Source organism: Globicephala melas, chromosome 19, assembly GCF_963455315.2.
Source record: "Globicephala melas chromosome 19, mGloMel1.2, whole genome shotgun sequence".
Lineage (NCBI taxonomy): Eukaryota > Metazoa > Chordata > Mammalia > Artiodactyla > Delphinidae > Globicephala > Globicephala melas.
In genome coordinates this window covers 17916836-17940744 of record NC_083332.1, presented here as the reverse complement: position 1 = coordinate 17940744, position 23909 = coordinate 17916836, and the positions used below count along the sequence as shown (strand labels likewise).

At 44.5% G+C, this 23909-nt stretch overlaps 2 protein-coding genes across 2 annotated transcripts in view; one reads left to right on the top strand and one right to left on the bottom strand.

The window, feature by feature from the left end:
* Positions 1 to 15535, top strand: part of TDRD12 (tudor domain containing 12) — an 89124-nt gene extending 73589 nt beyond the window's left edge. The window contains exons 23-32 of the mRNA XM_030874471.2: positions 1640 to 1827; positions 2573 to 2783; positions 4011 to 4103; positions 5972 to 6144; positions 10991 to 11100; positions 12186 to 12246; positions 12335 to 12448; positions 12533 to 12686; positions 12771 to 12842; positions 13295 to 15535. Coding sequence (XP_030730331.1) covers positions 1640 to 1827; positions 2573 to 2783; positions 4011 to 4103; positions 5972 to 6144; positions 10991 to 11100; positions 12186 to 12246; positions 12335 to 12448; positions 12533 to 12686; positions 12771 to 12842; positions 13295 to 13387 — 1269 coding nt within the window. The 3' untranslated portion in view covers positions 13388 to 15535. The remainder of the gene's footprint in view (positions 1 to 1639; positions 1828 to 2572; positions 2784 to 4010; positions 4104 to 5971; positions 6145 to 10990; positions 11101 to 12185; positions 12247 to 12334; positions 12449 to 12532; positions 12687 to 12770; positions 12843 to 13294) is intronic.
* A 307-nt stretch (positions 15536 to 15842) lies between these two features.
* SLC7A9 (solute carrier family 7 member 9) overlaps positions 15843 to 23909 on the bottom strand; it is a 37173-nt gene continuing 29106 nt past the window's right edge. Inside the window, exons 12-13 of the mRNA XM_030874469.3 lie at positions 18300 to 18474; positions 15843 to 16235 (exon numbers count right to left, since the gene is read on the bottom strand). Coding sequence (XP_030730329.1) covers positions 16171 to 16235; positions 18300 to 18474 — 240 coding nt within the window. The 3' untranslated portion in view covers positions 15843 to 16170. The remainder of the gene's footprint in view (positions 16236 to 18299; positions 18475 to 23909) is intronic.

Here is a 23909-nt window from a genome sequence, read left to right as displayed (position 1 = left end):
GGGCCCCTAAACCATAGGGGAGAAGACTCCCTGGGAGAGGCCATCTGCCGGGCTAGAAGGAATACTGAATTCCCTGCCCGAGATGAGGGCCGGCTTGACAGAGCACTGGGGGTTCCCTGAGGCAGACTCTCCACGGGCTGGAGGGTGGCTGGGTTGGGAACCATGATAGACGTGCTACTTGTGCTCTCCCGGCTCACCTTCCAGTGGGGACGGTCAGCAGTGAGTAAGATGGTGACAGTGCTGCGGAGAGGATGAAATGCAGTGAAGTTCCGTGGTGTGTGCTGGGGGACACGGGGCCCTTTGGAAATTGGAGGCAGGGAGGGGCCCTCTGAGGAGGGGTCAGCTGCCCCGAGGGCCAAATGATAAGAAGGATCCAGCCGTGAGACTATCTAGGGAAGGATATTCCAGGCAGAGGAAGCAGCAAGTGCAAAGGCCCTGAGGTAGGAGTTGTGTGGAATGTTTGTGGAGTGTGAGGGGCGTAGGCAATGAAGCTGGTGGGGGGGGGCGAGCACAGAGGAGAGCCACCGGCTGTCAGCCCTGTGAGATCCAGCACCTTTTGGTCACAAGGGGTGACCTCTCCCCTGCCTGCCTTGCCTCCCAGATGGCGCTGCCCCCTCACCAAATAACCACTGCTCACTCCTGCCATCTGCTCACTCCCGCCCTGTAGCCAGGGCTCCCTGCCCTAATGCATTCTGTTTGCCCCCTGTCTGGAATGCCTCCTCTGTACTCTTGCGTACCTGTGCGCACCGACACCCCAACACACGCCAATAACCCTGCGTACACTTGCCTGTGAAGAGTTGTCTTCTTGACCGCACACAGCTGTGGCACATCTGTCCACCCACAGTTGCTTAGGGTCCCTGCAGGACATGCTTCCTCTCTGAGTTCCTTGTGCCTCGTACACAGCAGGCTCTCACTAAAATACTTCAGAAAGGGCTCCAGAGACACGGAGGCTATGTTTTTTTAAGGATTTTTCTAAAGTGCAGTTAAAAAGTAAACAAAGGAACACTTACTAATAATAAAGCTTTAAACTAATATTTACCCAAACCACTTCCATTAAATTTAAAGTGAAACTATAATTATTTGTGTGTATGCTAAGGTTTTTATTCTGTTTTTTGGTCAGTTTCCTAGTTTATTTTTAAATCCCTGTTGTGTGCTTTGGGCTCTTAGGTGAGGTGCTGACTTCTGCGGATACCTCTTTGCTTCAGATTGAGGTTTTTGTATTTTGGGGTTTTTAAAAATTAATTAATTAATTTATTTATTTATTTTTGGCTGTGTTGGGTCTTCGTTTCTGTGCGAGGGCTTTCTCTAGTTGCAGCGAGCGCGGGGGCCTCTCACTATCACGGCCTCTCCCGTTGCGGAGTGCAGGCTCCAGACGCGCAGGCTCAGTAGTTGTGGCTCATGGGCCTAGTTGCTCTGCGGCATGTGGGATCTTCCCAGACCGGGGCTCGAACCCGTGCCCCCTGCCTTGGCAGGCAGATTCTCTACCACTGTGCCACCAGGGAAGCCCTGTTTTTTTTTTTTGAAGGGATTTTATGTTATTTTATTTTTTTAACATCTTTATTGGAGTACAATTGCTTTACAGTGGTGTGTTAGTTAGAGTGAGTTTGTTTTCTGGATATGTTTACTGTTTATGTTTCAGATAATACCCTTTTATGTTTTGAATGCAACAAATTACTTTGGTCGTATAGTTGATAAACATGTGGATCTTTATGCAACTCTTGCTGCTGACATGAAAGAGTATTTTGAAGATTCCAGTAATAAAACAACTGTTGAAAAGGTGGAGAAATTTGGATTATATGGATTAGCAGAAAAAGTAGCTTTTCACAGGTAAAGTGTCTCTTTATTTCATCTCTAGAAGGTGTGAAGCATAAGGTGACTTCAAGTGGTGTTGAATCGCTGTTTTCATCTCTGCCCATATGACCGGTGTACACGTACTGAGCCTGGCTGCCTCCCAGGAGGGTGGTGGTGGGGTCGTGTTCACCCTGGTCCGGCTCAGCCGTACTCTCGAGGCTCCTCTGCCCTGGGGCTGCTGAGCACAGAGCGTGGATGACAGTGTGACATTTACCTATGGACAGTCAGCGACTCACTTAATTCTTACAAAATTCCCATCAAGTGGGCACAGTTCCCATTTTACAGAGAAGCAGACTGAGCCCTGGTGAGGCTATGTAAGTCAGCTAGGTCAGCCCAAGAAGTGGCACTGTCAGCGTTCCATCCTGCCTCGTGTGCCTGTTTGCACCGATGGCCCTCGAATGCCCCACCCGTCCCCGCTTGGTGATAGCCCAGATTGAGAACCTTGGAACATTTAATTTGCTATGTTCATTTTTCTTGTGTTGTCCGATAAAGGAATTTCCTTTATTCAAAGTACTACACTGTTTTTTATACATAAGAATACTTGAATTAAATAAATCACGGCTAAGTGCTCTTGGTGACTTCAGTTATTTTATTTCTAGTATGGAGTAAAGCCGTGCAGTTTAGGGAACTTCTGTGTGGTTTGCTTCTAACGAGGAAGCCAAGGCGACGATTATTTCCCTTGGGGTCTCTGTGTTAGACTGAGGCCACTGTTGTCCTGTAGGGTTCAGGTGTTGGAGATGAGCCAGAAGGAGGACACGTGGGCCCTGGATAATGTCCTTGTGAAGTTCATAGATGAAGGCAGGACCAAACTCATCACAAGAGACCAGCTGCTTCACCTCCCAGAAAGTTTCCACACTCTGCCCCCTCAAGCCGTGGAGTTTATTGTTTGTAGAGTGAAACCCGCGGACAATGAGATTGAATGGAATCCAAAGGTGAGTTATTTGGGCCTTATATATTTTGTTGACTTTCAGAATATATTTAACCCAGAATATACACAGAATTGAGGTGTATTTGAATTTGGAGTATTGGGTTTGGGTTCACTGCTTCCTGTTTCTGGTCAGGAACGCACTCCCAGCGCCATGTGTAGACTAGCTCTGAGCCCTCAGAGAGGCCGGGCGTGATGGGCCGTGGTCGTCATTAGTGCTCACACACTTTGGGTGTAAAATATGCACTGTGCTAGAAATAGACTGGCTGTTACTTAAAGAGAATAAACAGTGTAGGCGCTTAGAGAAGTGGATGCCCGTGTCACGGGGGGCACATAGGTGATGGACACTCGCCAGAGGGACCAGGTAATTCCACTGGGCTTGGGAAGCTGGGCAAGGAAGGAGAGAGAGAGTCCAGAAAAGCTTCCAAAGGAGGGGACGTGCCCTCTGGGTCCTTCAGAGTGGGTAACTAGCGTGTCACCAAGCAGAGCGGATAAGGCACTGTGAAGGCGAAGAAGCCCCCCCTGTACCAAGGCGTGGAGCACATGCCGTCTCGGGTGGGTGGAGAGGCCCCGCCTTAGGCCCGGCAGGGACGTCACCAGAGCACTAAGTCCTGTTCATGACGAGGCTCCTGATTCTTCAAAGGAAGGCTCAATTTCATACAGTCTGATTAACAGGATATGAAAGAAGCCATTGCCGTTGGCAAAGCAAAAGGTATGGGTTGTAAACAGTGGAGTTAAATGAGGACAGGTGCAGAGGTGAGTCCCAAGCACAGGTCTGTGCTGTGGACTCCTCACACCGCGTGGTTCCCAGCGTGGGTGCGTGTCCCCCATCCCCTCTGTCAACTGTCAACCTGTCTTTAAAGGATGGATGTTTCTTTCTTCGGAAGCTCAGTGAGAGAGTGAGGAGAGAGAGTTCTACTGTTGCTGGGGACCAGGGCCCCCCAACCCCAGTGTCCCTGCTGCTGAGCAGCCCCAGTGTGTGACCTCGTCCTCTGGAGCAGCTGGAACACCCTGTGCTCGGGACTCACCTTTGCACCTGTCCTCATTCGTCTCCACTGATGGTTACCCTTGTTGGTGAAGGGGTGTGATGGCCTCCATAACCTGCCCCATGGGGTGGTCGGGAGGCTCAAATGAAAGGCATGGAAAAGCTTCTTGCAAAACTATAGAGCACATACAGAATAAAGTGTTTTTTTAAATCTTCAGATAAATTACTTAAGTGGTTTTTTTTTTTCAGGTTACTAGGTACATTCATCATAAAATTAATGGGAAACTGCATGATGCAAAAGTGATGTTGGCTTTAGGAAATACGGTTTGGATCGATCCAATGGTAAGTATGCATTTTTCTTGAAAAGAAACGTGTGTTTGGATGGGCCCCTAAAATTATCCAAATTATTCTAACCTGTTGCTTGAATAACTATTTGCCTCACATAAACGGAGGCTGATTTGATAAGGGCTCTGTGTAAAGGAGAGCTTTTTCCATGTTACTTGGGTCATGAATGTGGTCATGGGTTTTTTGGTTTAAGGGAACCTTTTATATTGTAACCCAGCACTCACAGGTTGTGTGTGTGTGTGTGTGTGTGTGTATAAATCACACACGCTCACACATACAACCGAGACAGAAACTTCATGAAACTATTAATAGTTAGTACACACGGCAGTGTCTCCCGTTTATAATTCTTTTCCAAGTGGTGACTGTGCACTGGTAATCCGATTTCACAGTCCTCTGCCCACACAGGTGGGAAGCCCTGGGACAGTAACTGCCCTGCAGAAGCACGGCCTGTGCTGGTGTAGTTGTAAGTGATCTTAAAGGGGTCAGTAATGTGGAGGATTCCGGTCCTCAGGCTTTCCAAGACAGATTTTATTATGTTCACGGTTCCTACCTCATCCATTCACCAGATATTTATTGAGCACCTACTGTGTGCTAGGACCTGTACGGGGCACTGGAATTCCATCCATGAGCAGACTCCTACCCTGTGGGGGTGGGTGGGACTGAGCATGAGGCCAGGACATGTGACTCAGGGCCTCAGCCCGTCCCTGCTGAGGCCGGCACCATCCCCCCTCTGCTTGCACCCTGGGAACTCTACTTTTCAATTCAGAGTTTTGCTCTGTTACACTTAAATCTTAATTATTATGATTATTTATACGATTTAAAGGAATTCAGTTCATAAAAAGTGTTTTGTTGAAAGTTCTTTTTATAAGAGTGAAAAAGCCTTAACATGGAAAAGAAGAGTTTGGGTATAAGATTTAAGAGTAAGAGGAGAATATGATTTTTAGAAGGGAAGGTAGAGACTACCAGTGCAGGTAAATGAAGAGGTCTGGGGGGGTCTTAGTCGATGTCATAATAGTCAATATTGTGGTGGTTTTTCATCAGAGAAAAAACTGGAAACTTTATTAAGCAAGGATTTTTTAAACTATAGCTAAGAGAATGAAGCAAAAAAAAAAAAGAAAACCCACCTGGCAAACATGCTTCCGCAGCTCCAAAGTGTAGCACTGTTCATGGCACACTGGAGGGGAGACAGACCCCACACCTGCCGCCTTCTCCCCCCAACACCAGCTCGGTCCCCAGGCTGAGTGGAGAAAGGCTCTTCTGCTATCCCTGGATGGGAGTGCATTCCTGATTCCCGCGCTCCCCGGGGAGGCGCCCCAGCCAGCGCCAGCCTGGTCTACTCCGACCCCCATGAAAGTCCTGGGGCCACACCTCCCACCAGCAGGAATCAGACAATTGCAGATTTTCGTGTTTTACTTAATTTTGTGTAAACCGAAATGGATGAGAATGTTTTGGTTGCAGAAAAAAACAAGTGGAGGAAACTGTCCAGGACGCAGGATTTAGGGCCTTGGTGTAGGCCCTTTCTGGGCATCTGAAGACCCTGAGCCTTCTTGTCAGGAGAGGTAAAAAGCACAGTTAGGAGAACCAGAAAGATTTAAGAATTGTGCGTGTGGTTACAGCATCACGGATGGGCCTTGTCTGGGATTTTACCTCGGGGCTTGATTTTGGCCCCAGCCCCACACCTGATCATATTTCTCCAGTACGGGGCTGGATTCTGGAAGATTCCAATGAGGAGGCCCTTGTGGTGGCACATGCCCTGGTGCATCAGACATTGCACAGTGAGATCAGGAGGCCACGGTGAGAGTGTTTGTGATTCATCTAAAGTTCTAAGTGTAATTCCTGCAAACATATTTTTTCTTTCATTCAAGGTGCACACTACAAAACTTGAAAACTTGAGAACTTCTGTCATTGATTATAATGTTCGAGCTGAAATTTTGTCAATGGGAATGGGCATTGATAACTCAGAACATGTAGAACAACTGAAAAAATTATACAAAGGAGCTAAAATGCCAACTTTTGAAGAAAGCGTAAGCCAGACCCTGTAAGTGGACTTTTGTCTCCTTTTGGAAGAGCTGTTTTGTGGCAGTATAACTCACAAGTGTTATGGACATTTTTCTGAAAGTAGAATAGTTTAATGAGTCTCTGCGTTCCCATCACTCAGCTTCAATAATTACCAACATTTGGGGAGTCTTATTTTATCCAAACCCCAGCCCACATTTTTGTTTTTGTTTTTGTTTGACTATTATAAAACAAATTCCAAATATATTTCATCTGTATCTCTTACAGAATGAATTTTTGTTAGCTTTTTATTGACAGCACACATACAGAAAAGAACACGTATTGTAAGTGTGGCTTGGTGGATTTTCTGAGCACAGAAACCAGCACCAGATCAGAAACAGGGCATGACTCAGAGACACCTCCTGCTCCCCCCGCAAGGGCAGCTGCTTTCCAGACACAAAACAGCATGGATGGCTCTTCCCTGGTTCATACTTGGAATGGAATCATGCAATGTGTCTCTTTCATATCTGGCTTCTTCTTTTTTTTTTTTTTTTTGCGGTACGCGGGCCTCTCACCGTTGTGGCCTCTCCCGTTGCGGAGCACAGGCTCCGGACGCGCAGTCTCAGCGGCCATGGCTCACGGGCCCAGCCGCTCCGCGGCATGTGGGATCCTCCCGGACCGGGGCACGAACCCGCGTCCCCTGCATCGGCAGGCGGACTCTCAACCACTGTGCCACCAGGGAAGCCCACAGTAACTGTTTTTTAAGTATACAATTCAGTGGCAGTAAGTACGTTCACATTGTTGTGTAACTGTCACCACATTCTCCAGACGTTTTCATCATCCCAACAGAAACTCTGTACCCATTAAACCATAATGCCCATTCTCCCATTCCCTCGGCCCCTGGGAACCTCCGTTCTACTTTCTGTTTCCATTAATTTACCTCTTCTGGGTACCTCATATAAATGGAATCATACAATATTTGTCCTTCTGTGTCTGGCTTATTTCACTTAGCGTAATGTTTTCAAGGTTCATCCATGTTGTAGCAGGTATCAGAATTTCTGTGCTTTGAAGGCTGAAAAATACTCCATTGTGTGGATGTACTGTGGATATTTGGCTGTTGTGAATAGTTCTGCTATGAACATTGCTGTACAAATATCTGTTTAAATTCCTGCTTTCAGCTCTTTTGGAATTTCTGGATCCCATGGCAATTCCACGTTTAAGTTTTTGAACTGCCAAACTGTTTCCACAACAACTGTGTGTTATGTTCCCTCCAGCAGTGTACAAGGTTCCTGTTTTCTCCACGTCCTCGGCTAGAAATCAGCCTGAAATGAAAGCTTAGGGTCCTCTCAGGACTTTTCTGAGCGTGCATCTTGCCTCGGCTGCACGTGGCTTTCTCAGTCCCCCCCCCCTTTTTTTTTTTTTTTTGCGGTACGCGGGTCTCTCACTGTTGTGGCCTCTCCCGTTGCGGAGCACAGGCTCTGGACGCGCAGGCTCAGCGGCCATGGCTCACGGGCCCAGCTGCTCCGCGGCACGTGGGATCCTCCTGGACCGGGGCACGAACCCGTGTCTCCTGCATCGGCAGGTGGACTCTCGGCCACTGCGCCACCAGGGAAGCCCTCTCAGTCCCCTTTTGAATGTCCTCATTTCCAGCGAGTCTCCCCCTAGCTTCTCCAGGCCTTTGATGGTCTGCTGTGTGTCTCCTTGTGTCATACCTTGCCTCAGGTGTCCATGGGTCTGTAGTGGCCTCTTCTGAGCAGTGCCCACAGCTTTCCTGCCTGTGTTCTGAGTTCCGTGAAACAGAGGTGAGCATCTTGCATTGTAGTCCCTCAGGTGTCCCCCAGATGGCTTAGAATGGACTACACAGTAATTCACACACGAAGTCTGCTCTGCCCTCTCTGATTTTGGGGGTGGGGGGGTGGGGGGACAGGAAGGTGGTTCAGACAGCTTCTGGTGGTTCTTTCAGTGTGTCTGTGGGGAAATGGGAACCTGGAGCTTCCTAATCCTCCGTTTTGCTCTGTGTGTGTTTTGGATGCTGGAATATTTTGTTCAGTCTGACTTTGTTTCATTTGACCTAATTAATAGATAAATACTTCTAACTGAAGTTGCCAATAGGTAAAGTTGAAATTTTAAAATTTGTTCATTTATTCAGCAAATATTTATTGATTGTCTACTGGGGATACAGCAGTGAACAAAACAGATGAGGGGCCAGCTCACATTTCAGTGGAGACAAATGATGAGCAGGTTACAGAAACACATAGTGGATAATGTGGTGGTATGTGAGATGGAGCAGATCAACACAGAAGGGAAGACGGGGTAGTTTGGGGCCTGAGACGGTGAGCAAAGACCCAAGAGGTGAGGCCTGACCCAGGCAGATACCGAGGTGTAGACCCATGTGGGCAGAGGGAAGGCTTGGTTATTCCTTGGTTCCAGGAGCAGAGAGGAAGTTGCAGTGACCAGAGCAGCAAACAAGGGGAGAATCTAGGTGTGAAGGTCAGATCTTGTTGGACCCTGTGGCCGTTGCACGGGTGGGCTCCTCGGAGGAGGAGGTGGAACCATGAGAGAGTTTTGAGCAGAGGAATGGCTTAATCAGAACATTCTGGGCTACCGTGTTGAGAACAGACTGGAGCGGGGGACAAAGTCTGTGCCCAGAGTTCAGGACAGGATGACAGCGGCTCAGACTAGGGTGGTTTTGTGGAGGTGGTGAGAAGCAGCGGGTTTCTGATTGTAACTGTAGTGGGCGTGTGGTCTCGGGGGGGCCTGGTCAGCAGATCCTGGTATTGAGAGCCAGGTTGCTGGACAAGGCCCCGAAGGATTGAGCACTGGGACTCTAATGTTGAGAGGTAGCCGGCAGTGGGGACATGGGGGAGGAGCCTGAGAAGCAGCAGCCTGGAGCCGGGGGGCCGGGGAGGGCGTCCAGGACAGCAGGTGAGGGAAGGGTTTCACAGAGCAGGGAGCCATGAGCGGCCAGGTGCTGCGAGGCCAATGAAATGAGGACTGAGAACTGACCAGTGGATTTAATGCTGTGACCATTGGAGACCTTGAAGGGTTCCTGAATTACTGCTGAGGGTAGGAGAATTTCAAAGAACATGGCAAAGATTAAAATAGTCTTAAGTTTGTAGAGGTTTCTATCTTAATAAAATTGGGTGCCTATGGAATTAGGATAGATTTTGTTTTCTACACACTTTAGGAAACAAGATTTGCTCCATACTTACTTTTAAGATATTCTTTTAAAAATGAAGACACTACTACAGTTCAGTAGATTTAATCAAGACAGGTTGATCACTTATAGGAAACACCACAACGACCGTTGAGCCCCAGCTCTGCACAAAGCACTCTGCTCAGTCCCTCTGCACATGTGATTCTGTGGTTGCACAGGAGTGCCGCACACCTTGGTGATAATCACAGGCAGAGGGACGTGCAGAGGCCTCGCAGTCTACGGAGGGAGCCTGCCTCCAGGAAGGGACTCCATGTGGGGAGGTGGGTTGGGGAGCTGTGATGGTTGGACCAGAAATGAGGAGAATGGCACCATTCCTACAGCAGACTGGGAAAGAGGACAGAGTCTGGGGACGTGAAGATCTGGAAGCCACAGGGCTTAGTGGTTGGCAGACCCAGGGGAGTGTGACTGTATAATTCTGAGCCCTCACGACTGAGAGTAGCCAGCTCGGAGAGGAGGACACACTGAGTGGGTTTGGACACGAGTTTCAGGTTAGTGAAGGTGTAAGCCCAGAGCTCAGGAAAGCGGCTGGGGAGGCTCTGGTTTGCTGGGGTTTGAGGAGAGTCAGAACTTGTGTAAGTGTGAGAGGCGGAAGGAACAGGACCCCAGGAGATGAGGGTCGAGGGGAGATCAGAGCCGTGGTGGAGGAAGAGGGTGGGCGGCAGAGCGTCTGGGGCTGCACAGCGGTGAGGAGAACGAGGCCTGAGGAGGGGTCCCTGCCCGGGTGGCTGGAACGTGGGACACTGCCCTCCATGCCACAGGCATCATGGGTGTCCGTCAGTCGTCCCCTTGGAGACACACACGCACACTCCCTAACCACAGGTGTGTGTGTGTGTGTGTGTGTGTGTGTACACACATGTGTTTGTATAGGTTTGCTCCTTTACGCTTGAATTATCTCAAAAAGGATGCACAAAAAATGAATTACACTGTCACCCATGAGGAAGGAAATTGGTGGTTGGGGAACAGAGGTGAGAGGTAGATTTTTCACTGTGTAGACCTTTCTATTTATTTTTAAATATTGAACCACATGCATGTGGTTACCTGTTCAAACAACCAAAAGAAAAGCACAATTAAAAAGTTTTACAAGAATGAGATAGCCCTCTATATACTGATATGGAATAATCTCCACTTATTAAGTACAATAAAATAAGGGGTAGGAAAGTGAATGTAGTGGGTTCCCATGTGTTTAAACTCGCGTGTGTGTCTTTTAGCTAGAAAGATGCAGATGGCAGTATTTGCCTTTTTATGCAAAGAATGTTTCTAGCAGTAGATCCAGACTGGTAAGAGGGTGTCTCTGGGGAGGCTAGGGCAGGAGGGGAAAGGAGATGGCTTGTGTTATCCTCTTTGAAGTGGGTAGCAGTGCATACTGTCCTCTAAGTGATTTGAAAAGAATTTTATTTCGGTAAATGGGTTCCTGCCTTTATCGGATGATATGTGTGTGTCGATCAGCTACTCTGCACCCGATGCCAGGGGCGCAGTAGTGCCCAGAGCTGACTGACCTGCCCGTCATCTGTAAATGAGCCGTAAGCTCTGTGCGGGTCTGACTCGTGGTAGGAGGTACTTCACAGACGTGTGTTGCTGGCCTGCCTCCCTCTTCTTGCCAGGAGGTCCCTGTAGGGAGCCAGATTTTTTCTGTCTCCTCGTCTCACAGTTAACCTCTGCCTCTTCTACCCAGGATGCCTTCTTCAACAGAAGACGATGCTTGTCTGCAGAGCACACAGCAAGAGGACAAGGGCTCAGAGAGAGGTGCCGACTCCCAGACAAACTCAGAAAACCCAACACATGGTCGGTTATGTAAAAGACGGTTAACTTAAAATCATTAATGCTTGGAAATTTACCAGCGTTTAGGTTTTCCACTTTTAGATGAATTAGAGAAGGTGACAGAAACTGATATTACCCAACTTTCTATTTTTGACAGTACGGCTTCCAATTTTTTTGGTAACTTTTTTCTTATTTGAAGTATAATGCTCACCCAGTAAAAGTGCACAGATCTTAAGTGTACAGCTCATCAGAATTTTTCCTATGTGTATTACCATTACCCATGCCCAGATCAAGCTGTTGAACATTTCCAGAACCCCAGTGGTCTCGCTTACGCACCCTCCCTGTCTGTAACCCTGCCCAGTAACCCCTGTTCCGACTTCTGTCACCATCAGTGTTGCTGAATTGGAAGCACATGGTATACACGCTTGTGTCTTCTTTCACTCAACTTTATGTCTGTGAAATTCATCTAGATTATTGCAAGTAGCCGTGGCACTTTTTCATTGCTGAGTTGTGTTCCATGATATGCATATACTACAGTTTATTTAGCTGATCACCTGTTACAAGACATTGATTGTTTTCAGTTTTGGACCTACTGTTAACAGAGCTGCTCATAAACATTTTCGCTCAGGTCTTTGGAAGCTTCAGATGTTTCAGATTGAGAATTTAACTTGCATTGTTTTAGGCAATGTTATGTCCAGCAGTGGTTCCTTGTGTGTACTGGCCACTGTTCTGGAAGCCGTTAGTGGGGCCCTAGCAGGTTAAGATGCAGAGACGCTGGAGCATTTGTATCCTATGGCCAATAATTGTATGTGGTTCCTTTTCAGAGAGTTTACACTCCCAGTTGTTTAATCGTAATATTTAACAAGGCAAATATTTGTTTTCTTAGTCTGATATCTGTTTCTTAGTTATACTAAGTGATCTGCATTTTAATTTTTTAAAATTATTCTTTGCAATTGGATACTTTGGTTACTATGAAGTTTATACTCTTACAGTCTTAGTGAGTAGTTCCTCAACTAAAAGTTGCATAAAATGCAAAAAAGTACATATATATACATATATTATGGAGTCACATATCAATAACCTATAGGAAAATTTGACTCTTTGTACAGAAACTTTACCTGAAAACACTGGAGATGCTTCCATTAACAAAACTACAGGGCCTCTGAAAAGGTATGCTCATCATTGTTGGGGTCTGCTTCCCTTTCTTGCCTAGCGAATAAACAGAGATGAGTGTATAATCCTCTTCACTTTCTTCTAGCTTCCACCCACAAATAAAATGGTTCCAAAAAGAGGATGTGGTCATATTGAAGATAAGAATAAGGAATGTAAAAGATTACAAATGTAAATACTTTAGAGATAGAGTTGTTTTCAGGTGGGTTTATGGATAGCTTATAAAGTAAAAGAAAGAATTTCTAACATTGTAGAAGGCTGACCTCCTTTCCTTTTGTAAACCTAGTGCCTGGGCGGGAGAGAGATTTTACTCGGCTGATTTGGAGCTGCAGGCCAACATAATAAAAGATGATTGCCAATGCACAGTGGAAAATGGTGAACCAATAATCACTCTCTCGAAAGAGAAAAAGGAGTCTTGGTGTGGCTTACTCAGACAGAGGGTGAGTTGAAATCAGCTGCGCTTGGGCTTAACACGCTGAGCATGTTTTATTCTCTCACTTAACATAAACTGTTATATTGAACAGAATCCTAACGTGGCTTTTGATTTTGATCACTGGGAAGAATGTGACGAGGATGAGGATAGCCACTTCTCCAGGGTAAGGGGGGGCACCCATCCCTTGGAGAGTTGTAGGTCCTGAGCACCGGGTGGGGGGGGGTGGACGCAGTCACTCAGCTGACTTCAGCAATGTGGCCTTCGTGGACATGGGTCTTCATGTAAAGCTCTTAGGTATCCGTTTTCTCCTCGTGGTTGATCTTGGTGCTAAATGTTCTGCTTTGAGGAAGTTATCAACTCTTGGTTATAAACATACCTCCTTATAACACTTTTACAAATATTTCTCCTAGGAAAATCGTTTATTCATAAGCAGGCAAATTTTACCTGCCTGTTTCTTGCTTAAAATAATGAAAATATAAAATAGGTCACAAAATACAGAGCTAGAACCCAAGGGACTTTTTCTGCAATGACCAAAATAATGGGGGGGTGAGGGGTGGGGGAGATTTGCTAATTAATCTATAATTAGTAACACATTTTTAATACTATCTCTCTTAGCTGGTAAATTCTAAAAATCCGTCCTGCAAAGTGGTAGAGTTGGTTGAGACCAGTGACAAAGCTTCAGATGAAAACGAAAGTGAGAGTGAATGAGGATGTGAATGAAATCCTGCAGAGCGGCCAGAGGACTCTGAACAGAAATGGATGTTGCTACATGACCGAGAGCTGAGGAGACAGGCAGTCACGTTCAGACCTTTTGTCACTTCAAGGATCAAGTATAACTAAGTGCTACCTTGTGGCACCGGGATTAGTAACGGTGAGAAGTTCTTAACTGATTGAACAATGGGCCGATGATGAGACTCTGGAAGGAAGGTAGAAGCAGAGACACAGCGAGTGCTGGGCTGTCCTGCCCATCGCCTCTGGTGTGAAGCCCACCTCAGCACTCAGGTTGAGTGATGCCCGCCGCGGCGTTCGGGTAATGAACTGTACCATCTGGAGTTCGTTTTTCTTTTTTTTCATTTAGACCTGTGTTTGGTTACATTCTTAAAACCTTCTCTTGTGCATATAAATTGAGATTTCTTAAAATTCATACCCCGCACGGCTTAACAGACCTTTTCAACCATGAGTTAGTTGAGATTCAGGGTTAACTGTCTGTGTACTAATACTCCTAGTATTCTTTCGATATTGATAGCTACCCAGGGTAAGTTTACTTCCTGTGAAGAGACAGTCCAGGGATGAGAATGGGGTTCCCTCAGCAATAGCAGCCTGACCCAGGGCTTTCCGGAGGTAAAGCTAGTGCTTCCGAAGAACCCTTGGAACCTGCAGAGTCCTGGACAAATAGGACACAGGTTTCTCTCCAGTGGAAACGGAAAAGGTCATGTGGGGTGCCTGGAGGTAACCCTCAGAATACCTGGATGTGGTGAGCCCTGAAAACATTCATGACTCCATCCTGGGATGAGGCTGCGGTGCCTTAATAAGGTCACGAGGTTATCAAGAAATGTGTATTGTCATTACCGCTTCAGTGTGGGAATGCCCAGAGCCTGACTTTTCATGGTAACTGGAAAAAGTTAGACAGGCGAGCTATTGGGAAATTTACACCCCGTGCACTGCTTTAGTGTGGGTCTGGCGGCTTTGCCTAGAAGTGGAAAAGAGCATCGGTAGGTTGTTGGAACTGCCCGCAAGATCTTTCTTCTTTTTACACATCAGAAAGCACAGGTGCCCAAGTTTGTGTATGTCCCAGGTATAAACCACCAGGTATGTCCCAGGTATTAAACGAGAGGTAAACTCTCTGTCGTCAAGCTGTCGTGTCCTGTGAGCAGGCGTGGATCACCGTCTGGCTGTCAGTTTCCTCATCCGTAGAATAAGACGTTCAGCTCCTCGTGGGGCCTCACCTGGCCTCGGGGGCCCGAAGCGCTGCTGGGCGGGGTCAGGCCGCTGCCCTCTGGTGGGAGGACGCGGCATCCAGCCTGGACAGCTGCCAGGAGCGCATCCTTGCTGCTGCCGTGACTCCCGTGGGTTAACTGGCAGGTGTCCGATTGGCACATGAAGTGTACGGGGAGTGATTTTCCTTTTTCTTGGCTAAATAGGGCAGGCTCTTTGGGAAGTGTGAAGTGCTGGTGTCTTTGCTGGCAAAGGTCCTGATTCTGCAAAACCCTTTTAATGTCCTCATCCAGTGTACTTTGCTTCCACCGGGAAGGGCTCTGGGTCGGCAGCCAGGCCTCCTGAGCTGCACTGGCTTTCCTTGCGATTGTTAGCCACCTGCAGTGTGTGCTCGGTTGTATTGTCTCTTTCGTAAAACAGCCCACAATAATAGCAAGCAGTAGAGCTGCACAAACTGTGTTGCCCACATGCAAATGGTGGGGTCCTGCTCTCAGGGAAGATAGAATACTGATGCTCTCGTGTGGTTCACTACCAGCTAAATGAAAGTACTGGCCAGAGGAGGGTCCATGTTTAAATTTCAGTTTCTTTTTTGAGACATTTACTGTTATTTGAAGTTCTGAATAACAATTTGTAAGACATAGGACACCGGCTTGTGAAGTGTAAACAGTTACTAATTGCTTTTTTTTTCTCTACTATTAACATGTACAGATCTCACGTTTGGGGGGAATTTCTGAAATGGCTGGTAGAAGTGCTTTCGTCTCTGTGCTTCTAAAATTGCTCACACACTTAGTAAATTTTGGTGTGAGTGTCTTCTGCAGTGTATCAATAAAATTTCAGTGTTTTCACAGAAATGTTACTTTTTTCCACTTTTTTACACCGTATTTTGTCAGGAAAATCCATGAGTGCCAAATGCAAAATAGAATTTTATACACCACACTTTCTGGTTTGACCGAAATGCCAGTGAAGGCTGTCAGGGAACCTGCGATGCTGAGCCCCTTGAGCCCCTTGTGGACACAGGCTGCAAATGGTTCCGGACGGCCAGCTTTGCACTGGGGGCCTTGACGTCCAGCCTGGGACAGACCTGCTACATACATCCCAGGTGAAATATGGGTAGGTAGTAAAGCATTTGTACTTTATTTAGTATTTTAAAAATCTATCTCAATCAAAGCAAAAGTTCCACCAATTTTATATTTTTTATATATATATATATGTATATATATATACACACGCATATGCACCTTTCTGATCACTGAGTTTCAAGAATTCCCTTTATTGAAGCAGGTGTGATGTGCCCCTTGTTGAAGAGTCACCGTGTGGTGGGGGCCGTTGTGACTCAGCCCTTCCCTGGCCACCAGCCTTCTGCTGGGTTACATCCTCACCTGCTAACTTCAGCAAACACCCACCCAGAGAGCTAAGGATAGCTAAAAATAACAGTATTATACACATGTGAATACATTTTTTTCTTAAGAAAAACATCAGGAAGAAACAACCACAAATACTGCTTACAAAAATAAATTCTTCACAGCTTAGACTTGGCCACAGGAGGCTGGGCTTTGTCACTCTGGAGCTTCCTCTGGGGGGACGACTTCCATCAGCATCTGAAGGTGCATGGTGAGAGGCTCTGGAGGGAAAAAGTGCAGTCAGAAAACCGTAATTTAAAATTAGCTTCGCGGGCTTCCCTGGTGGCGCAGTGGTTGAGAGTCCGCCTGCCGATGCAGGGGACACGGGTTCTTGCCCCGGTCCGGGAAGATCCCACATGCCGCGGAGCGGCTGGGCCCGTGAGCCATGGCCGCTGAGCCTGCGTGTCCGGAGCCTGTGCTCCGCAACGGGAGAGGCCACAGCAGTGAGAGGCCCGCGTACCGCAAAAAATAAAAAAAAATTAAAATTAGCTTCGCCTTGCTTATCAATGAGCAGTGATATTATTACTACTTCTTGGTGATGTCTCACATCAGAGCCTGTGCTCAGGGGACACAGGTGGGTAGAGGTGGGCAGATCCATCCTGGGAGCTACGGTGGTTCTTTGGAGATAAGTTATTTCCCATTAAAGCATTAGGAACCTACTAAATATTTTACTGCCACCAAAACATTTACAGGAAGAATATAAATGACTCAGTTACATGTGTATATTTAACTACCACTGACCAAAGATCGAATGTTTGGTCTGAAGTCACTAAGTCTGCATCCTGTTTAAAATACAGGTTGTTAATTCTTTTTACCTCCTTAATTTTAACTTCTTATTGGTTTCTGTACGGAACAGCTCGGCTAAATATTCTAAAGCTGAGAAATAAGACATATTTCAGGCCTTTAGGTTGTAAGTCATCCTAGGTAGATTCTGTCAGTATGATCAAATGCAAGTCCATTTTCAGAGGCATGGGAAAAAGTGGCTGTTTTTCAGGTAGCAATATACCTTTTCTTTCGTTTCTATAGTAGTGTCCCTGCAACCCCTCTCAGCTTCGGGCTTAGATCAGCGTAAAGAGGTTAGGGGTAGGGGGAGCTATTTCAAGAAAGGGGAAAAAGTCTTTGGGAAATAATAAAGCCATATTTTGGTTTTGCTGTCCCTTTGGTAACGAACATGAAACAGATTCTCTGTCTCTTAGAACACCGCTGTCAGGTGAGAGGTGGTACCAGTTTCACAGGTGGGGACACAGAGGCAGAGGGAGTGGAGGCAGGCATCCCCGTCGCTGGCGGCTCAGTCTAAATGGAGTCTCAGGGCCAGCTTCCCCCACTTGCAGTTGGGTTTTGCTCTTTGCTACCTTGTATGTCTCCCTAAGTTGTATGCATCTACATAGGGGTGCCTGAGGAATGACTGTACTTCCCTGGTGAGAACGAGCTGAAGGCAGATTTTTCATCACATTTACTCAGGTACTACGTGGCTGCTGTATAGATGCAGGATGAAATTGTACACAGCCCAGTTCCTGCCTCTGGGGAGCTCATGTTTAGGGTGACGGAGACCAGGCAAGGCTGTGGATCACTGTTGGTCTGGTGAGGGGCTCGGGAGCCTGGCAGGCTTTTGTGAATGGCGTTCCTTGCAGCTGGCTGCGCCGTGTAGAATATAACACACCCTTGGGTGTACTTCAGGGTGCTCTGATGTACTCTGCCATCACTGCTTGCTTTTTCAAAATGAAAATGGCTAATACAGCTAAACTTTTAAACAACTTGCCTAAAATACACAACGAATCAGTACTGCGGAGTGAAAAGCAAGAGCCGTGGCCTTGGCGTTGGAAGGCTCAGGCCCTCGTCCCAGCTCTCACATTTTGGGTGTCTCTGGGATGCTGCTGAGACTCCCAGATGATGTCCGGGTATCAGGCACAAGGAGGCAGTGCTTCGGGTGTGGGATGCACAACAATGTGAATATGTATTGTCACTACTGACCCATACACTTAAAAATGGTCAAGATTTATGTTATGTGTATGTTACATTTGAAAAAAAAGAAAAAAAAACGGTGCTTCCTTTTCCTGCTTGTTACAGGAATTGATGGGAACAAAGGAAGAGGCCACAGGTGGACCCCAGAGGTGTCACACTGAGGAGAACAGGTCATGCCTCCTCCCAAAGAGGAGATGAAATTTGTTAGCTGCGCAAGACCCTGTGATGAGAAGGTCCCGGTAGAATCGGGACAGATGAGGCTACAGGATGTCGGGCCTGCCTCACTTTACTAACAGCAAAGCAGTCCCTCAGTTGATACTTACTTGAGATCTTCTGAGCCCATCCAAACTTATAGTAGACAAAAAGGAAATAAAATATAAGGCCGCTCAGCATAAATAACACACAGTAGAGATACTCCCATGCAGGCTGGCTGATGATTGGGGCCAACACCAAAAACACGGATAAGAGAGTCACCAAGATGGGGATGAAAATGGGCACCTGTAGGCAAAACAGAGTGGTGTCATGATTTGGCCATGTGCATTCATTTCCTTCTTGAAACTTTTCATTCAAAACAAAACACTTGACAGAAAGAAGAATATAATGAACTCCATGTACCCCTCCTCCAGTTTCAATCATTTGTTAAGTAAAATTGCCAACCTTAGTTCATCTTTTTCTTTTCCCTAGACTGTAAAGAAAATGCCATCATGTCATTTTACCTGTAAAATACGCGTTATACATCTCTAACTGATGACGACTTTGTTTTTAACATGTTTGTTCGCTCCTCTCTTTATCTTGTCATTAATTCGTAGGAATTGGATGGTTTATCCTATACAGTATCTTCATTCTAGCTTTGCCTGATAACTTGCTCCTCTGTCCCTCTTGTTTCCTGTAAACCAGTAGTTAGCTGTGGAGGCAAGAATACTTTGTAGCTGGAGCAGTGCACTTCCTCTTGTAACACATCATGAGGCACTTAAGGTCTGACTGTCACACTTTTGAATCCCTAAAGTCCATCAGTGGATTCAGGGGCTGGAGAGGAATCCAGTCCCAGCGGATCTGGATTCACCCATTTCTCCAGGGCGTTTGGTAGGAAATGGCATTTAGAAACCGTAATCTGGGTGGTTGGGAGTACTCAGTGTTCTTTTATAAGGACAGAGAAAAAAATTTTTTTTCAAGAAGGGAAAAAAATTCATAAATTTCTACTGATAGTTTCCGTTCAAATGTAAGATTGCACTTTTTTCCTTACTTTCTCTAGACTTATGCCTTCTTTCCTTATGCTTCTGAAAATCTTCTCAATGGCTTTCACATAATTACTTATTTTATTTATCCTACAATGTGCCTATAATAAACTTCAAAATAACTGTACCAATACTACCACTGTAAGAAGTAGTATGAAGTTTAAGATTTTTTTGCAGTTCTTTTTAACTGCACAGTATAAGCCACAAAGGAGATGCATTCAGAGTCCTGCACTTTAATATCATTTCTAGTGATTATGTTCTCTGTGTGGTTATGTCATCTACTTGTTACAGAGTAAGGTTTCTTTATCTCCATTTGTTTCTAGTTTTTTAGGTTTTTGCTTTTTCCCTTTTTTATTTGATTTTTTTCATATTATAAATTTTTTCTTGATTTTGCTTTATTCTTCCATTATTTCTCTTTCAGAATAAACACACGTATATGCACAAATGTACATACACATGTTCATCTTGCACTCCTCTTACATAAAAGGGAGCAAATGCATAAAACACAGTTTTGCGCCTTGCTTTTTTCCATTAATATATTCCAGAGAGTCATAGTACTGTGTAAAATTACTCATCCATTTTTTTACTGCTGCATACCACTCTACTTTGCGGATGTACCAAAACTTATTCAACCAGTCTCCCATTAATTGACATTTGGGTTGTGTTGAACCTTTTTCCATTACCAATTAATGCAACAAGTAAGCTTATGTATATTTCATATTTTTGTCGACTTCACTTAGGGATGGATTACCTCAAAACAGGATGGCTGGGTCTAAAGGTAAATGCATATGTAATACTGCTGGATATTGCCAGGTTTCCCTCTGTAGTGGCCATACCATTTGTATTCCACTAGCAGTGTTTGAGAAGCCTGTTTCCCCATAGCCTCTCCAATGGAGTGTGGCCAAACTTTGGGATTTCTGCCCATCTGATAGGCAAGGAATGGTATCTCGTTAGAATTTTGGTGTGCCTTCTCTTCTAAGAAATAAAATTGAGTTTGCTGGGGTGCATTTGGTTCATGTTTAAGTGTCGTTGCATTTTTTCATTGAACTGTCGTTTTATTTTCTTGTGTCCATTTCAGTTGTTAGTAACTCCCATCTCAATTTTAGTAACTTTAAATTAGGGATATTTATCCTTTTTTTGTGATATTATTGCAAATATTTTCCCCGATATTTTATGTATATGTGTTTTAAACTTCTCTCTTTTTGAATGCGTTCATTTTTATTTTGGGGTGGTTATAGTTGCCCCTTTTTAAAAAATTACTCCTTGATTTTGAGTCATGGGAGAGGTTTTCTTCATTCTTGAATTACAAAGCAATTTATATTTTCTTCATGCATCAGCACCATGATATCTAAATTTTAGAATCTATATATTTTTTTGAATTTCTGAATTTTTTATACAGCAGGTTCTTATTAGTTATCCATTTTATACATATTAGTGTATACATGTCAATCCCAATCTCCCAGTTCATCCCACCCCCACCAGCCACCACCCTCCACCCCCACCCCGCCACTTTCGCCCCTTGGTTTGTTCTCTACATCTGTGTCTCAATTTTAGAACCTATATTTTAATATTTTTCTTATTTTTAGATTTTCCCTGGCTATTTTGTCTAGTTTGTTCTTCAATATGAACTTTATAATCAACTTGTCGAACTCCAGGAAAAAAAATTAGATGGTGTTTTTTATTGCGATCTCATTAAACATCTAAATTAACGATGCTGAGTTTCCCTATCCAAGAACGTGATGGATTTCCTTTTGTTCAAGTTACCTTTTCTGTCTTTCAGGAGAATTTTACTTTTCTACTGTGATGTCTGACCTCTTGTTAAGTTTATGGCTAGGTGTTTTTTGGTTTGGGGATGAGTTGTTCTCTTCCATTATCTTTTAATTGGATATCGTTTTTATAAATGAAGGCTATTGATTACAGTGTGTTAGTTTTATGTCATATTACTTCACTATATTTTCTTATAGTGTTTTCTTTGATCCTTTTGGGTTTTCCAGATGTACAGTTTTATTTTCTTTGAAAGGAGAAAGTTAGACTTTTGAAAGTCTTTTCTAATTCTTATGCTCCACATTGCTTTCTCTTGTTTAATTGCCTTGCTGATATCTTCAGAACAGTGTTAGCTGACAGCAGAAATAGAAGGAAGGCTTTTTTTTTTTTTTTTCCACGGTACGCGGGCCTCTCACTGCTGTGGCCTCTCCCGTTGCGGAGCATAGGCTCCGGACGCGCAGGCTCAGCGGCCATGGCTCACAGGACCAGCCACTTCGCGGCACGTGGTATCCTCCCAGACCGGGGCACGAACCCGCATCCCCTGCATCGGCAGGCGGACTCTCAACCACTGCGCCACCAGGGAAGCCCAGGAAGGCATTTTTGTCTTCATCTTGGCAGAGATCTTTCTAGTGTTACCTTATCAATTAAAATTGCTTTTTTGCCATAGGGCGTGTTTGTGTGTGCGATCATGCCAAGGAAAAGGTTATAAATTCCTATTTGTGTTTTTATCACTAATGTATGTTGAATTTTATCTGGTGGTTTTTGGCAACTGTGGGAGGTGATTATAGGGGGTTTTACCATAGGTATATTAATATGATGAATTATATCCCCATGAGTTAAATAAATCCAGTTCATTCTAATCTTTAGCCACCCTTGGACAGACTTGACTTAGTCATGATATGTTTTTAATAGAATTGGATTCTATTTGTTAAAATATCTTATTTAAGATTTTTATATCAATGTTCAAAAGTGAGATTGGTCTGTGATTTTCTCTTCTCCCCTTTTTTGTGCTATCTTTGCAAGGTTTGGTATCAGTGTTATAGTCCATAAAAATAATTTGAAAAATCAATAAAACGTCCTGTAGCTTACCTTAAAAAAAAAAAAGAGAGAAAGCATAAACACAAAAATAAGAAACAAAAATGGAGAAATAATCTCCAGAACACAGGAAGTTTTTTTTTAAAAATCATAAACTATTTTGTACAACTCTATACAAATAAATTCAAACACCTAGATGAAATGGACAGTTTTCTAGGAAAATATAGTTTACTAAAACTAACCCCAGCAGAATCTGAATTCATGGTGAAATTCTAAAAATCATATAATCCAGTTAAGTGCTTTCTTTATGTTTATTAATTCCTTCTATATCCTTTTGGTTTTCTTTGTTGTTCTTTCTCGTGCCCTTTGAGTTGCCTATTTAATTTGTTTTCGTTTTTGTTGATGTAAGTAATGTAGTGTTGATGTAAGTAATTAAAGTGCTGATCATAGATTATATGTCTTGTTTTCATTATTGTTACTTTTAGGAATTTATGTACTTTCATTTCCTATTTCCTTTTGGACCAAAATGTTTAATTTTTAAAATTAATTTCCTGTTTTATTGCATTATAGTCAGAGAATGTGATCTGTATCATTTCTGATTTTTAAAAAAATAAATGTACTTATTTTTTATTATTTATTGTTTTAGGCTGCGTTCGGTCTTCGTGGGTGCACGTGGGCTTTCTCTGGTTGCGGCGAGCAGGGGCTGCTCTTTGTTGCAGTGCACGGGCTTCTTATTGTGGTGGTTTCTCTTGTTGCAGAGCACGGGCTCTAGGCGCGTGGGCCTTAGTAGTTGTGGCACATGGGCTCACTATTGTGGCTCATGGGCTCTAGAGCACAGGCTCAGTAGTTGGGGTGCATGGGCTTAGTTGCTCCACAGCATGTGGGATCTTCCCGGACCGGGGCTTGAACCCGTGGCCCCTGCATTGGCAGGCAGATTCCCAACCACTGCGCCATCAGGGAAGCCCCATTTCTGAGTTTTTTAATCAGGGTTTTTCTTTGTGGTATTAAACATTGTCAGTGGTCAGACCTGTCCCATATGCACTATGTTTGCTATTTGGGGGATTCAGAATTTGAAATGAATCTCTAAGATATACCTTGTTATGTTTTTATAGATCTGCAGTCACTTTTACTAGTGATGTGCCTGGATCTGTCTTGTTCTCAGAGAGATGTTTGAAAGTCTCCTATTAGTGTGTGTGTCTGTTTCTCCTTGTATTTCCTATAGTTTGTTTCGTAAAAGTAATTACTGTGTGGTGTGGTGAATGGGTTTTCATAACTGTTGTCTCTTTATTGTGAATTTTAGCCTTTTGCATTACTAAATGGTCTTTGTCTTGTGTTTCGGGCCTGAGTGCTTGTCTGATAAGATCACAACCCCTGTTTTCTACGTATTTTCATTTGCTTGATTTTTCTTTGCCTATCCTTTTACTTTGCATTTTTCACAGCTCTGTAAACCTGCCTGAAAATTTTTTCTTTTAATGTCTCATTTAAACCCATTTAAACTGAATAAGCTGGTTTATTCATACAACTGATAAGTTTGGTCTCCATATTGCTTCATATTTCTATATAAAGTACCTTCGACTTACTGTCAGTTTTCTGCCCTTAAAGAGTGACATTCTGTGGGAAAACTCTTCCCGGGGCCTACTTCCTTTAAGTGGGAAAATTACCATGTATCACATGAAACCCCAGACTTCTAACCAGTGTTTTCAGATATAACAAAAAACAGTAAATGCATATATATATCCAACATGTGTTATACCTGGAAGTAAACTGCTTTAAAAATGACCTCCTGGTGACCAATTAGTATGATTGTTAGTAAATGGTTACCTTTAATGCAATAACATGTTTCCCAACATCTGAGACACACATGCCTCACACTTTCCAATATGCCTCCGTACGACTGCG